The sequence below is a fragment of the Cephus cinctus genome, unplaced genomic scaffold, assembly GCF_000341935.2.
Source record: "Cephus cinctus unplaced genomic scaffold, Ccin1 Ccin1_scaffold0962, whole genome shotgun sequence".
NCBI classification, from domain to species: Eukaryota; Metazoa; Arthropoda; class Insecta; order Hymenoptera; family Cephidae; genus Cephus; species Cephus cinctus.
Window position 1 is genome coordinate 14594 of NW_014333522.1, and position 16084 is coordinate 30677.

The following is a 16084-nucleotide window of genomic DNA, read 5'->3' on the forward strand; positions in this document are numbered from 1 at the left end:
TCTCTCTCTCTCTCTCTCTCTGATTCACCGATGCTACGCACTAGCCTGCGCTATGAAGTTAGGGACAAAAGTTCTGGAAAATTCCTGGAGGATTGCATCAGCGATGCTGCGCAATTCTGCGAGATAACGTTAGAGGTCAAACGGGCTGAGGGCTGACGACCGAAACCTGCACGCACGTGTACGGGTCCGTCGAAGCTTCTGGATGGCTTTCCGGGGTGGGGACCAAGGGACTGTCTCAAAACGTCGAGCGAGAGGAGCGCCGGCTCTGGGAGCGAACCTTCCCAACTTAGCACGGACACGAACCGTCGAAGCTTCCAGAATGTTCTAGAAGGTTCTCGATCGTGCGTATTTCCTACAATCGAGTGCAAAATTCCCGGAATCGAGCAAAAATTCTTGGAATCGAGGGTCCTGATGACGTCACTTCCAGAAATCGTAGAGCTCACGACGGCAACTTAGCACGGACACGAACCGTCGAAGCTTCCAGAATGTTCTAGAAGGTTCTCGATCGTGCGTATTTCCTACAATCGAGTGCAAAATTCCCGGAATCGAGCAAAAATTCTTGGAATCGAGGGTCCTGATGACGTCACTTCCAGAAATCGTAGAGCTCACGACGGCAACTTAGCACGGACACGAACCGTCGAAGCTTCCAGAATGTTCTAGAAGGTTCTAGCATGTTCTAGAAGGTTCTCGATCGTGCGTATTTCCTACAATCGAGTGCAAAATTCCCGGAATGTGACGCAAAATTCCCGGAATCGAGCAAAAATTCTTGGAATCGAGGGTCCTGATGACGTCACTTCCAGAAATCGTAGAGCTCACGACGGCAACTTAGCACGGACACCCACCTTCGAAGGCTCTGGAGTGTCGGTATTATGTCGGTGCAGGAATCTATATCCAGAACCCCCAAACTTATACTACGTTTTGGTGGTGTTCTGATTGTTCCACCTTAGCTCCCAAATCATAGCGGCTCGTTAGTTCTCGATGAGAAAAGGATTAGCTGAGGCTCGCCTGGCATCCGGATGCATGGACGAAGGGTGGACGGCCTAAGATGATGTAGGTTAGTTCGGATTTTCGATATTGGTGGAAGTTAAAAAAATACTTTACAAACTATATAAAAGTTCTTCTGCGTTTCATATTTTAGTTTCTAACGTTTTTCTTCAAATTCTTAATAGCCGAACACGTAGAACGCAGTCTACAAAGTCCAGGGTGCCAGGTTCAAATCCCGCCTTCAACATCAAATATTTAATGTTTCGAGGATTAAATGTATGTATATCATTCAATCGAGTAAGTCCATCGTAAGTTCAATGTAAATTCATTTAACTTGGTGAAAATATTTTTGTATATAATTTTGATTGATAAACGGAGATCAGGAGCGAATCAGGCATCTGATCACGGTCGGATCGGAAATGCCATTATATAGTATGCCTGATCAGGGCCGAAGAGACCGACATGATCCTGGTCGTATTAGTAGTTACAAAAAGCGCAATGTGACTCGGATCTACACCGAAGAAAATTTCTGCTCAGTTCGAATTGGACATTACGAACTTTTTGAAGTCGCAGGCGCTGGAGTACTGGGAAAAGGGCATCGGTGATTTGCCCAACTGATGGTCCAATATTGTCGATAATTGTGATGAATATATCATTCATAGAAGTTGCTTTTCAATAAAGTTTGTGACATATTTTCTGACCAAATGAGAACTCAACCTAATAAACGTCGCCTTCGGCCGTCCATCTCCGCTAGTGCACCCATAAGCCACGGCTGGGCGTCAGTCAATTCTTAATTCGCTAGGAACAGACAAGTCAGTATGCCCTGGGAGTCGAGGAGAACCTCCTCGATTTCACCAAATGAAACGAAACAAAACAGAATTGGAATCAGCCAACTTTTGGGGTTGCGTAAAATTGATAAATACAACTAGATGTGTGAACGAGAACGAAAGGTAGCAGAAATGCATGGCTACTCTATGTGTAGGTTCTTGTAAACAGGGTTCAGGTGGTGGCCCAATAAATAGTCTAATTCTTCGAAATCTAAGCTAATGAGAACACGAATAGACCGAACAAAGATTCGAGAGCTAGGAACTAATGAAAATATGATCGAGACCGCGAGCTCAAGGTACAAGGTTAGCGCGAACCAATCAGAAATGAGACGTCTTGTGCAACGACGTGTGCGACGCGCGCAAGCAGCGGAAGCTACACGAAATCTATTGCTGATTGATTGCGTGCGAGCTCCGCACCAATTATTAATATCGGCACAATTCAGCAAAGCTGACACAGATAATTAATAGCCATCGAAAATTATATCCTGAGTTCACTCTACTGGCACAGGTCACTCACTACACCAGGATGCACCCCGAGAACATGCAAAATTAACTGTCTCGTAACTATTCTCGTAACAGATTCGATAAACCCGACCTTTAATAAACACAATAGAGCCTTTTCTCGAGAACTTTAGTATAAACGTACAAGTTTATCCGAGAACGTAATTCCTGATCGGGATGGTGACTCGGAGGGAATCAACAACCATGAACGTTATCTAAACCGGTAGCAAGAGTCCTTTTGTGACTGCGAGTTGAACAATTATTATACATGACAAGTTATAAAATAAATAAAAATAGTGTAATTTCTGGATAGAATTTTTAAAACAATATTTCAATTGTAAATAAATCTATGCTTTATGATAGATTTAAGAACTCGTTACTAACTATCTTTTCATGTATCTATAAGCTATTGTTAATTATCATATACTTTTGATATTATTAAAAATTTTACTTACGATTGCTTTCGTAAGCTGGATTGCAAGAACAAAATCCATTAGTTTCAGTCATTCAGAGGTCTCCGGCTGGACAATTCAATTGGGTATCACGCGAAGACATGCACACACGTATCTCGGACAAAAGGTCAAAGTTAAGAGAGTCGTTCCCCATCCGAATTACAACTTGGGTGTTGCCCACGATAACGACGTGGCCCTCTTCCAAGTAAGACTCACAATTTCTTTCTACACTTGTTTCTAATAATAATTTTATTACTCTTTTCCTTTTATAGCCAATATTTCTGAAAGACTTATTGTTTAATCTGATTGATATTTTGTTAGCTGGAGAGTCGTGTTCAGTTTCATGAACATCTAAGACCAGTTTGCTTACCGGATGCTGATACCGATCTCAAACCGGGTACTGTATGCACAGTTATTGGTTGGGGGAAAAAAGAGGATACCGATTGTAAGTATTGCTCTCTTTCAAACACATGCTCTTTTTACCATCATCAGCGCAGTAAGACTTGCATCTGTTTTTGCCTCTAGCTTCAGAATATGAACCAGCTGTAAATGAAGTCAAAGTGCCAGTCTTGAATAGAGAAGTATGTAATATATGGTTGGAGCACAAAGAATTGAACGTAACCAATGGAATGATTTGTGCTGGTTATCCTGAAGGTGGTAAAGACGCCTGCCAGGTAAGCATTTTATGTTTAAAGTAGAAATAACAAGAATAAGTGTATTGATTTATTGATATCGTAATATGTTTCTCTATAAACACAACAATTATTTCGTCAGGGTGATTCAGGTGGTCCTCTGCTCTGCCAGGATCCCACTGATCAGGAACGGTGGTTTGTTGGTGGTATCGTCAGTTGGGGTATAAAGTGTGCTCATCCCAAGTTACCAGGAGTTTACGCGTACGTTCCAAAATATGTACCGTGGATCCACAAAGAAATGGCTAAATATTCAGAAAAGGATAAAGGGTAACATAAAAAGGTCGCCAAGCGACTTGGTAGAACTGGAAAAAAAAGAAATACCGATAAAGAACACAAAAAGCAACTTACTAAATGGCTGGACCTTATATTGCAACGCTCTTTTGAAATTCACCACAAAACGATGCTAAAAAAAGTTTCGAGATAAAAATATTACAATACCAACATAATGAAATTTGTGAGTCATTGGCATAGCAAAGGAAATAAGAGATTTGAATTGTAACTTGCGTAACAGAACGGAATGAATAAGTAGTATCATTTCGGAGCACGATTACAGAAGTTTGCGTCATTTCGTGATCCGTATTAATGAGAATTTTAAACTAAGTTATTCGTGTCAGTTAATATTTGTGTGGGACTGCTCTTGCATAGGAAATCGTCGGAGTAGGAGAATTGATGAGACTCGCAACTTATAAAAAAATAGTATGCGAGGAAAGGAGAAGACGTTGATGAATGTTCTTGTTTGTTAAACAAGTTTTGCTTAAAATGGAATATTTCGACGCTCAATATTATGCGTTTTTAAGATGCCCGGAAGTTTTAATGGATAAAAATGTGAAATAATATAACAGAATTGATGAAAAACGGAGTCGTTACGACTAGCACGACGTTGATGAAATCAGAAACGGATGACAATAAGTCGACAATACGAAGGAGCCTTCAAAATGTTTCCACGAAATGTAAATAAAGAAAGCTTTTACATTTTCTGGAAACTTTTTAAAGATTTCTTGTAATATTTCTTATCGTGTAGTAATAAGTTAGAATTAAGATGTGGTAGAATTATTGTAAAGCAGAAGCTTTAAAACAAAAGTCGAGATCATAAGAAATAAGGTGAAAAAATTTGTTCATTTATATCCAACAGCAGAGAAGTGCTGTTGGGAAAAGACGTTATTCTTTTCCGACATGAAGTAGCTTAGATCTTTTTATACGAAGCGTTTCTCTATCAATTTGCAACTGAATTAGATCTCAAAACGTAGAAGGAAGGAAATACTGTTAATTTTGTAGTCATATGAATGTTTGTTGTACGATATGAAGAAGTATACTCATATACGTCCTTGTTCCGCACCGATTTCTTCCTTGCGTTCTTCATTGACTAGACTCCAAAAATATACATTACGTAACGTGATAGTTGTATAGTAAAATCTCTCAATAACGTAACGCTTGACACCAGCCATCTCTCGTTAATGTAATTTCCCACTTTTTCAATAACCTCTCCTGCGTTAAAAAAGTGGGGATAGAACGAAGGAGAAAATAGAGAAAATGGGGATAGATCATCACATTATTATGAAATTTTACGAAGAAAGAAACTTATGATTTTGAGAGTTTTACGCTATTGAGGATTACGTTGTTGAGAGGTTTTACTTTATAAGCGTTTTCGGATATATAACTATTATATCACTGTTATATACATTCTACTGCAAATATATAACTATGACATTTCAAAGGTTAACAGTTTCTTGAGGAGATTTATAACGAGTTTATGCTTAATATGAAAGAATTCGAAACATATTAAAATACTTGAATAATATTATACAGGAAGGCCATTGTGAACGCGCCCACCTCATCATATAGCAAAGTTCAGATAACATGCGGTCGTGGCGTTATTTTCTAGTAAACTGAATAACTAAATACTTTTGGTAATGAAATGAATTTAAATCAAAAAAAAATTACGCATATGATGCGCCAAAAACATTTTGTATGTCACCAATTTAGAAATGTCGAAAACCACATAGTGGTCATCCTCTCTTCAGGTGTGCAGTCGAATTCAGAAGACGTCCTTTTCTGAAATCAGAGTGCACATTATGTAACAGTTTTATCGACTTTTGCTCGATCGATTGATATCATTTGCTAAATCTGAAGTATAATAAGTGGACAATAATATGAAATTTATAACCATTAAAATTGTTTCACTTGTAACTCGAAGATCGCTTTAACTGCACACCTGATGTAATAGATATAATAGAAAAATTAATATTGCATAAAATGCGTAACACTATAATATGGGCGTAAAGCTGAAATGATCTAGAAAATATTTATAAATAAAAACTATATACATATGTTTTAATAGTAAGTTGAACTAATAATGCGTATACAATAATCGTTACTCGGTAGAACTACTGTCACCGTCCGATATCAGATACGTTCCAAAAGGTCATCTTTTCATAACTCATAACGAAAGATTACCCTAAGTACAGAACTGATTTCGGACGATGAATTTATGTATTATCTGTAAGCATTACATATAAGCTTGTACAAAGACGATCCACGTGCGAATATAAATCAAATTAACAGGGTAGATTAAAAAGAAGTATTCATAAATGCCATTAAATACAAACGTGTCCTGTTAGATTGCTCACAATTATTTTCTCATCGAAAACAGTTGAAAATTTAAATCTAGTCTCTTGGAACTATAGTAAAATTGTAATTTACAAAAAAAAACAGTTAGCTATTTGCATTTTTTGGAAATCTGGTAGAGCTTTGTACTCGGAACGTGGACTGCTATAGGTGTTCGTACTGGAATTATATCGATTCTGTAACATCAGATGCGGATAGTTCCGATTCCACTTATTTAAATATTGGTAGCCAATGTAATTTAAACTAGTCAAGTTGAAGATGGAATAGTAGAGCTTGTAGCCTCTCAGCATAGCACATTAGGTGTACTGTTTTACTTACAAAGGGCAGAAACACGTTGACTGAATTCTAGGGATAAATATATTGCACCAGCACTTTTTCGATCCGCACTCTAATAAAATAGTTTTTAAACAAATATACTTTTTACGATATATTGTTTATGGAAAATAGGAGCCTTACTAATTGACTTAGACTTTTTCTAAGCGATAAGATGTCTAGTGGTATTGTTGGTAACATCCGCGACAACAATTTTAATTTTGCTTATCTTTATAGTTTTATACAATTATTACAAAAGTATTTATTTAACTATGCCCACTTTATGAAACATGCAATTGCAATTTTCTTCCGATTAAGTTATACTTTCTTTCACTTTACACGAATCTTCTTCATTCCACAGTCTCTTGTTTCAATTATGGAACATAGTTTCAACTATCTTAACGTTGCGAAGATATTCATTGATAAAATGTGCGACGAGTCATTTTATTTCTGTGATTTTCTATTTTATGTTTCTTTCAAAGTTCTGCTTGCGTGCTGAAATGAATTCTTGATAATAACAGTAATTGGACAATAATCGTCTTCCTTAGTATCCAGGCAACTCTTAGCTGTAATAAAGAGGGAAATAATCTTAATAATAACCGACAATACTGTGTGAGCAGACAATAAATAGTTTTAAGAAATGTTCCATGATGGACAATAATGTAGAATTTAAAGTTAGATTTAACCATTAAGTATAAACTGATAAATGATATGAAATTAAATTTAAACCTATTTTAAAAAAGTCTGGATTCTGTAATTTCCGAACTTGGATATATGAAAAGTGCGAGTACAGTACGAAAATAATAAGAAAGCTTTTAAATTCCTATTAGAATATAAATTTGTCACGGCCCCCTTGACAACATTTTTTAATGAAAATTTTAATCACAAATTTATTTCAATATTCAGGAAAAAATAATTACTTTCTTTAATATTACTGAAATAAGCAACTTTGCCGGAACTGTCTTGTATATAAAGCATATGTATAATGTATAAATATATGTATACTGTACTTTAAGCTTAAAAATAAGATTATATGAATATATCATATACATATATCAAAATGAATTTGAATAAGAACAGAGTAACGTGTGCTAGAATAAATATTAAATAGTGTCGATGCTAAAAATTACGCTTAATTGTTCTAATGCTTAAAGATGTAGCAGGAGTACTTTGATTGATATCCTACATATTTCTCTAGCCAATTGAATCAGGAAAAAAGTAAATCATATAGCTCTAATTAAATGTTGAGTGCGCAGTACAGAAAGCGTAGTAAATATAATTCATACACTTTTTAATATCTCTTTTATGGCATGAAGTAAATATATGGATATGGAAACAAATATAAGGATATACGTATACAGGGTTATTCATGATAAACGCAACGGCTGAAGTTCATAACGTTATGATATTAACTTTCGTTTTTTTAATAACATTACACTGTCCCGATTGATGAAATCTCCTATTTACGGCTAACTTTAGCTAGTGCACTTGTAGCGAATAACCCTGTACATTAACTAATACGTATATTTAAATGCATAAGAGACGACGTAAATAAAACCTATAGATAACTATTAGAGAAACTTTGTTTCAAACAAAGAAATATTTGAACTATGTAGATAGTGTATCCGTTTCACTTTTTCGTTTAATTCCGTTAACATAGAAGTCAATATTGATAGTCAATTCGTTAGTAGTTTATAGGACAACATAGACCGTGCGATGATAATATGCCAGAGAAGCGTGAATATTACAAGTAATACTCACTTGTGCTATGTCAGTCTCAAGTGACATACTAAATTTTTATAGATAACATTTAATTTGAACGTGAATGAGACAATTAAATTTGTAAACGTTCTCGATGAAAATATCATTAAAAGTATAATTAAAATGCTGCGCACAAAAATGTAGTGCATCTATCCAAGGTTTCTTGTGAAGCGAAACTATAAAGCAACTAATCGTATAATTACTCCTATCAAGTCAATATATAATAGTGAAATATTCAATATCATGATATGGATCACCGAGTAACATGTAGGTATAATAATGGCCCCAAAATTACCATAAAAAAAGTATAACATAAGAAGTAGATGTGTACATGTAACATTATTTACTGAAATGTAAATGGAAAAGAATGTACATTAAGATAGTGATCGCCATAATGGATTTCAAATACTAGAATCAGACCTATTGCAAATTTTAATAATTTCGATCTTGGTATACTTTGGCATTAATAATGTTTAGTTTTCTAACAAGAAAGTAAATCAAATTATTTTATTGTGATTTACGGATTTAAAATAGATTTATAATTGAGTAAAGTATTGAATATTATCCATAGTTTGTTTAAAAAATGAAAGTTTGTCGAATGTATCATATGAGATACACGCCGTAGTGCCGGATAATTGTCATAATACAGGTATTAAGGATATCCACAGAAGAAATCATAAATGAGTAGAGTCAGTGATGTGTATTAGAAAGCTGGTATTGTCGTAAGAAACACATTACAATCGTTGGTTCCGTGAACTCAAATGGACACGTCGCCAACGATTGTTTATTCTTTTCTAATAAATTGAACTAATAAAAACTAAATCAAGCTACTGTCTGTATATATACTATTGTGCACTTGACTAACGATGGTACAGCTTCAGAGTCTCTTTAAATTAAATCTAATATTGAATGATGGTTAATTAAATGAAATTATTTTCATGAAATTTACTGCAGAGTGCTTTATCATCCGCTGTGTTAATTCCGTCGGTCGTATACATAAGAGGAATCATGTTGCAATAGGAACATGGTGTTTTATTTCCGAGTTAACGGCAAATACATAGAAAAATAATGAAGAAAAGAAATTAAATTAGTTATTGAAACAGAAGAAATATTCTGATTTCTATAAAAATATTGGGTGATCTGCATGAAATTCAAATTTTTAGAGTTATTATCATTTATAGGGTGAGTCAACTGAAGTTTTACACTTGGTTTTTCCATATAAGACATCACACATTCGCTGATCTATGACAATCACATTTTAATTGAGTTAAGGCAAATTTTGAAACAAGTTAATTTTCTTCAGCGTTTAATAGAAATATGAGTTTAAAGATGTTGCTTGATAGTTTTTATTTATCTTATTATTTCAAAAACCAAAATACGTTAATTAAGTTTTCCCAATGATTTTGCTTCCTCATAGAGGAAGCTATGTAAAGGTAGAAAATTTGGCTGTCGAGATTTTCATGTCACCATGTTCAGAATGTGCCAAAACGTCGAGAAAACACGTTTGGAAAAAATGTCCGGATGTATGTGTGTGTGTAATGGCTTCCTGAAATTCAAACGTGTGTAACTCGAGAACGGTTTTAGCTACAGTCCCTAAATTTTGCAAGCATATGCAGCTCTATAATACTTTCATTGACTATAATTTTCGTCATGATTCAAGCTGCGGCTCGGATTTTATGTCATTTTCAAATTCCAAAAAAAGGACGTTATCTTTCTAGCGATCGCAAATTTTGTGATAATCGTCTAAATATTTCTTGACAAAGAGATTTGTACCCAAGGTTGGTTGGTATTGCACTTGGGCCGAATCCATCGAGAAGTTTTGATTTTATGATATTTTGAATTTTTCGAAAAATTAAGTTTATCAATATAACTTACATCAACTTTGACCGATTGAGCTCCAATTTTCCAAAAGTATAGAAGATCATTTAGCCGTGATGTGTCTCAAATTTCGCGGAGATCGGCAAAACGGATTGGATTATACATATATTAAAGTTTTTGAATTTCAGCCGATTCAAAAATGTTAGGCCTGAAGAGATCATGCAAGAAATTTATCCTTACATGCGTTCTCTACAGTATGGAACACCCCAAGTTGTGAGAGGCATGGGGACACACGTTAAACAAGCTGCAAGTTGAAACTTGCAATTTGCTTCCTCCAAATCGTAAGTAGTGTACGAAGTCCCTATATGAGGAAGCCAAGAATTTAAATTTTGCAAATTGCTTCCTCTGAATCATCGATAGTAGATGAAGATTCATCTATGAGGAAGCCAAAGATTAAAAAAAATGAAAATGTTTCCTCATATAGGGACTTCGTACACTACCCACGATTCGAATTCAGCAAATTGCAAGTTTCAACTTGCAGCGTGTTTCATTATTTAATAGCATTGAGGATATCCATATCTATTTTTACAGTTTTTTTATTCTGCTATTTGCTTGGTTAGATCCGAGTGTCACTTTCATTGAATAACAGATGTAGTATTACTTACGTGAAGCTATATCTCAATTCATAATTTTGAGTGACTTACCCTGTGCATTCTCAATTTCAAAATAATATTTTAGACATTGTTATTTCATATCAGGTAGCAATTCATAAAATCAGAATATTACAGATATAACACCAATCTTAGAAACAGGAATTATAGATATGTCATGTGAAAGTTTATTGAATATGTTTCATAATGTGTTCTTTCAAACATTGACTAAGTACACGCGCTGCAGGTCCATGAAGTTTATAAACATAAAAATTACTTAAACATTATATTAATATGTTTCGTGCTTGACGATCGCAGATTTTAGAATTTTAACTGAAAAAAAACAATACCCAGTGTTTTAAAGAAAGGTCGATTTTGAAAAGAACAAAAAATTATTTTCTTTTCATTTCGTTGCTGTTAACAAAAAATGAGATTAAATTTTTTTAATTTTAAATCATCAAGCACAAGCCATAGTAATGTTTAATTTCTTTTATTTTATAGATTACATGGACCTGCAGGTTGCGCAAGGAACAAGGTTAAACCAAAAAATCAATCTGTATGACATCCTTTTAATTTTTTATTTTTTTACTCCAAACATTTTTTTGACATTACTTCCAAACATATATTTAAATATAGTTAATTTAATTTTGCTTTGAAAAATAGAGCTGACCACCTAGAACACTGGAAAAAATGACATGGAAAAAAAATCTGTTTGAATCATGTTCTCTCTTCAAAACCATCCAAATTATAGCTTGAATATTTTTTTGGATCTTCGCAGAGATATTTAGGTATTCGGCTTTTTCTACACGACTTTATATTTCACATGTCTCGGGCTGTTATAATTTTATGCTGTATCTATTAACTCAGCAGTTATATAAATTTACATTAAATATATTCTGAATATTTTTGGTTGATCACTGATCCACCCATTTAAGTTCTAAAATATTAATAAATACGATAAGTTGCGGTATTTGAAATTTTTGAAAGTATACTGTAAACTTACATTTATTTTCATCAGATAGTACCCCACATAAATTGACTGTACACACTTCCGTAACGTGACTTCTCCTCCGAGAGGTTTCTCCTACCACAGGTCTGTTTCTTTGCCGAGCATTGGACTCGACGTATGCACATGGTTGGTGCCGACGTAAGTCAACACCAATCTGGGAAAACGTGCGGATAGTTGGGAGAATCAAGTTACGTGAAGTACTTCAGTCCCGAGTGGTCAACTTACGCGAAATTGCACTGTACATTGCCTTTACTACTATATAAGATGACGGTACATACATATATTTTTGGTAATCAACATTATTTGACTTAATTTTGTCTACTATTAATTAAAATTACATATCTCTACCAATCTTAATAACTTTTTGACGAAATACTAACTTTTTATGTATAATATAAATCGTTAAGTCCATAGGTCGTTTACTACACAACATTAGGATAAAAATAAGGATTGAAGAACAATATTTAATTTCTTTCGTGCTACTATTTTTATTTTTGAAGTTTTAAACGACGCTGAATTGAATACATTTTTATTACGTTTTTTCTTAGCTATTCTCTACATTATATTTTTAGGCCTTCTGCTAACTTTGTCGATGTAACTTTTTTTTGCCGATTATTTATAGCAGTACGAGATATTTTGTTTTTTTTGTTAATCGTAACATAATTGATGAAATCGCATATTCTTTGATATGCTCTCTACTTAGTTGTGCTTTCTAGTACTTCATGATAAATTATGAGACTACCTCTCTCTTCGTTTGTTAGTATAATTATAAAAAAATGTTTATGCAAAACTAAGAAAATCTTAGAAAAGTCAGTATTCCCCAGCTACTGGACATTCGAGTACCATGCACTGCAGTATTTTGTGACAAAAATTAATACACAGTGGAGAAATAAAAATTTATTTACTGAAATAACCATCGTTCGTTAAGGATATAATATTTAAGGCAGCCTGATACATTCACGTAATGTGATGTGAACATACAGCTTTAACTGAATTTAACAATATAGTAATGCTTTAGAGAATAATAAATAGCAGTATGTAACAGTTGTGTAATAATACTTTGCGATACGAGTGCGAGAAAGCGAACTTTATAGGCAGGCGGTGAAGTTGGTCGCACAAGCCGCATACGAGTAACACAACCGCACGAGCCGAAGGCGAGTGCTGTTTGTTTTACGAGTGCGGCGAGTGTGACAAACTTCACGATCTGCGTATAATGTTCGCTTTATTATACCAGTATCGCATAATATTTTCTGTAACGAATGCATGAAAAACGCTACTTTTTGTGCCTCCAAAGTGACTGGAACATCTCTTCGTTGGAGGAGGCAGCCATAATAAGAGCAAGGAAGGCTTCCAAAGTGAATGCATTTCATGACAGAGCGCGAGAACAAAGTTTTTCCTAACAGCGTGCGCAAAATCGAATTTTGCGCACGCTGTTAGGAAATAGTATATTACGATACAAGTGCGCAAAGTAGGTGATTCCCGCAAGAGTCGGGTTTGTCGCCCGAGCGTAGCGAGGGTGACAAAAGAGACGAGTGCGGGAGACGCCTATGCGCACGTGTATCGTATACTATTTTTCCTAACAAGCTGCGTAAAATTCGATTTTGCACACGCGTTTGACAGTGCGGGAATGAGGCACTTTGCGCACGCAAACCCGTGCGCAAAATTCGATTTTGCGCACGCTATTAGGAAAAATAGTATACGATACACGTGCGCATAGGCGTCTCCCGCACTCGTCTCTTTTGTCACCCTCGCTACGCTCGGGCGACAAACCCGACTCTTGCGGGAATCACCTACTTTGCGCACTTGTATCGTAATATACTATTTCCTAACAGCGTGCGCAAAATTCGATTTTGCGCACGCTGTTAGGAAAAACTTTGTTCTCGCGCTCTGTCATGAAATGCATTCACTTTGGAAGCCTTCCTTGCTCTTATTATGGCTGCCTCCTCCAACGAAGAGATGTTCCAGTCACTTTGGAGGCACAAAAAGTAGCGTTTTTCATGCATTCGTTACAGAAAATATTATGCGATACTGGTATAATAAAGCGAACATTATACGCAGATCGTGAAGTTTGTCACACTCGCCGCACTCGTAAAACAAACAGCACTCGCCTTCGGCTCGTGCGGTTGTGTTACTCGTATGCGGCTTGTGCGACCAACTTCACCGCCTGCCTATAAAGTTATATAATATCTGTATGACAACATACATTACGTAATATTATGTACACAAAGGATGAAACTGTTTGCCATGTTTGTTGGGATATTTATCCATAATAATAAGTAAGTATTTGTATGTGTGATTAGTTCACGAGATCAGTTTCATTTGACGTAATTATTGCTTTACGGTTTAAAGCTTGAAAGCGTGTCCCTTGAATTTGGAACTTATGTCGTGATTCAAATAAATTAATGTGCGTGTATTCGAGCATTTCTAGAATCCTTTTGAAGTTCAGAAATTTATTATCATAGTCACTATAAAAGCATGGGCGCCGATTGAATAAGTTATATTTGGTTTTAGGGATATGAGAGGTATACATATTATTAATTGCAAGAAAATCATTGTGATACATAATCAAATGAAAAATTTAAAAAGATATATAAAATCGAAAAATCGAAGAATAACAATTCTGTTTTTTGGTGAGCTACTTTAGTCTTTTGTATACAAAATATCATTATTGTCCGTCACTGGCTATTCCAGTTAAAACGGACGTTAATGAAATTAACGCATGAAAAGGTGGAAGTTTTGGAATTTGTTTGATGTCTGAACTACCGTTAGATTAATTTGATAAGTACTAAATTGGATACATTATCACAGAAAAAATTGTGGAGAAAAACCTGTATAAAGTATGCCTACATATGTCGATAATCTTTCACGCTATACATGATCCTATGTTCCGTTCAATTGATTCTTTCAAGTAAGAATCTTAGTAAATAATACATTTAAGTAGCTCAGATATTTTACAGGTAAAAATTATTCACACGAAGTTAATTATTAAAAAACTTTTTCATAAGTTCAACGAGATAAGTAAAAGAATACATTTTTATTTCACAATAAACTTAATTAGAATCAAGAGAATGAAACATAATCCCTGAATGTGATTGCTTTTCGTGCAAAGGACAAATCCTATTCGTACAATCAATGGTCGTCATAATTAATATAAAAGAAAAAAAACATATTTAAGTAAATATATTTGATGACATATATTGGAGAAGAATAATGTGGAAACTCAATTCCTCTCAGATATAACTGATGTTGGATTATAGAGGATAGTAATTGTGTATGGGTTATATAGAGTTGAAAATGTAGAAATGTTCACATTTCATGTGTTGCTGTGATGGGTCCTTAGGTTTATGATATAAATGATAATATTGTACTGTTATACCCTCATGACAGACTACGAAATTTGAAGAAATGTTGCTGTTAAATATTTGACGTACTATATATAAAAACCTCCTGTTAAAACAATGTTTCTATTATTTTTCGGAACTTGTTTCGTATGGTTAAGACGAAATTATTTTTTACGGAACTTTATTATACAGCCACGTTGATAATTCTTACTCTCGAACTTCGTTTATTTTCAGTTAAAACCGTGTAACAGTATCCATTATTAATCTCATTAACCTATGTACATACGTACGTATGTGGGCTAGTACAAATTCACATTGCAACTAAATAGCTAATTATTCTTAAAAAAAAAGAGAAATGTAAGTGTTAAACAGTTTTATTCATTCAACCTTTTATATTTTAATTACACAGATTTATAGCCGTCTGAGCGCACAATATTTTTTCTATAGCGCGCCATTGCTAAATAGTTTTTCAGATCAAATGAGCGACGTTCCCTTCTTCTCTATGTATTGCATTGCATTGATAATGCGCAATATTCACTGGTCATATATGAAGTGCATCCAAAATTTTGAAAAAGGCAATATATGTATATGTAGGCATATTTCGAAAAATGGTGTTTAACTAACGCCATTACTGATCAATTATGGCATACAGTTCGTATCGAAAATTGAAAATAATACAAGCTTTACATATTTTTTCTTTAATCGCAATTGAAAAACTGCGACCCCGCTCCCTCTCACGATACATTCTACAAGGGTAACAATAATTTGGATAGCACTGATGAATTTGTTTTACTCTTAATTTTGGAATAATTATTGTGCAGAGTTGCCCAAATGAACGTTCGCTTTGCAAAATTTGTGAGCACATGCACTTAAGAACTTATGAAACACATCCAAATGCGAAATCCTAAGTTGTGTCTGTGGAGGACCCCAAGAATTTATTCTGTTTTGTTGTAATTATAACTCTCTCAATGAGTGTATAATTTTCATAGGTTTGTTGTAAAAACTAATTTATTAATGAAATACAATAATTAATTCCACAAAAACTTAAGCTGCATTACCGTAATAAAAAACAATGTTTTCTTTTCGATTATTTTGTTGCGTAACAAGTGAAA

At 34.5% G+C, this 16084-nt stretch overlaps 1 protein-coding gene across 1 annotated transcript; it reads left to right on the forward strand.

The window, feature by feature from the left end:
- The first annotated feature begins 2826 nt into the window (after positions 1-2826).
- LOC107271404 (serine protease hepsin) lies at positions 2827-8311 on the forward strand. Its single transcript, XM_025088646.1, has 4 exons — positions 2827-2969; positions 3086-3209; positions 3290-3438; positions 3539-8311. The coding sequence occupies exons 3-4, from the start codon at positions 3394-3396 to the stop codon at positions 3725-3727; spliced, it is 234 nt and encodes a 77-aa protein (XP_024944414.1). The 5' UTR covers positions 2827-2969; positions 3086-3209; positions 3290-3393; the 3' UTR covers positions 3728-8311.
- Positions 8312-16084: the final 7773 nt, after the last annotated feature.

Bases quoted from the DNA above. Each gene is read 5' to 3' on its own strand.
- LOC107271404 (XM_025088646.1), top strand. From the start codon at position 3,394: ATGATTTGTGCTGGTTATCCTGAAGGTGGTAAAGACGCCTGCCAG. The intron at 3,439-3,538 runs GTAAGCATTTTA...TTATTTCGTCAG, and splicing joins GTGGTAAAGACGCCTGCCAG to GGTGATTCAGGTGGTCCTCT.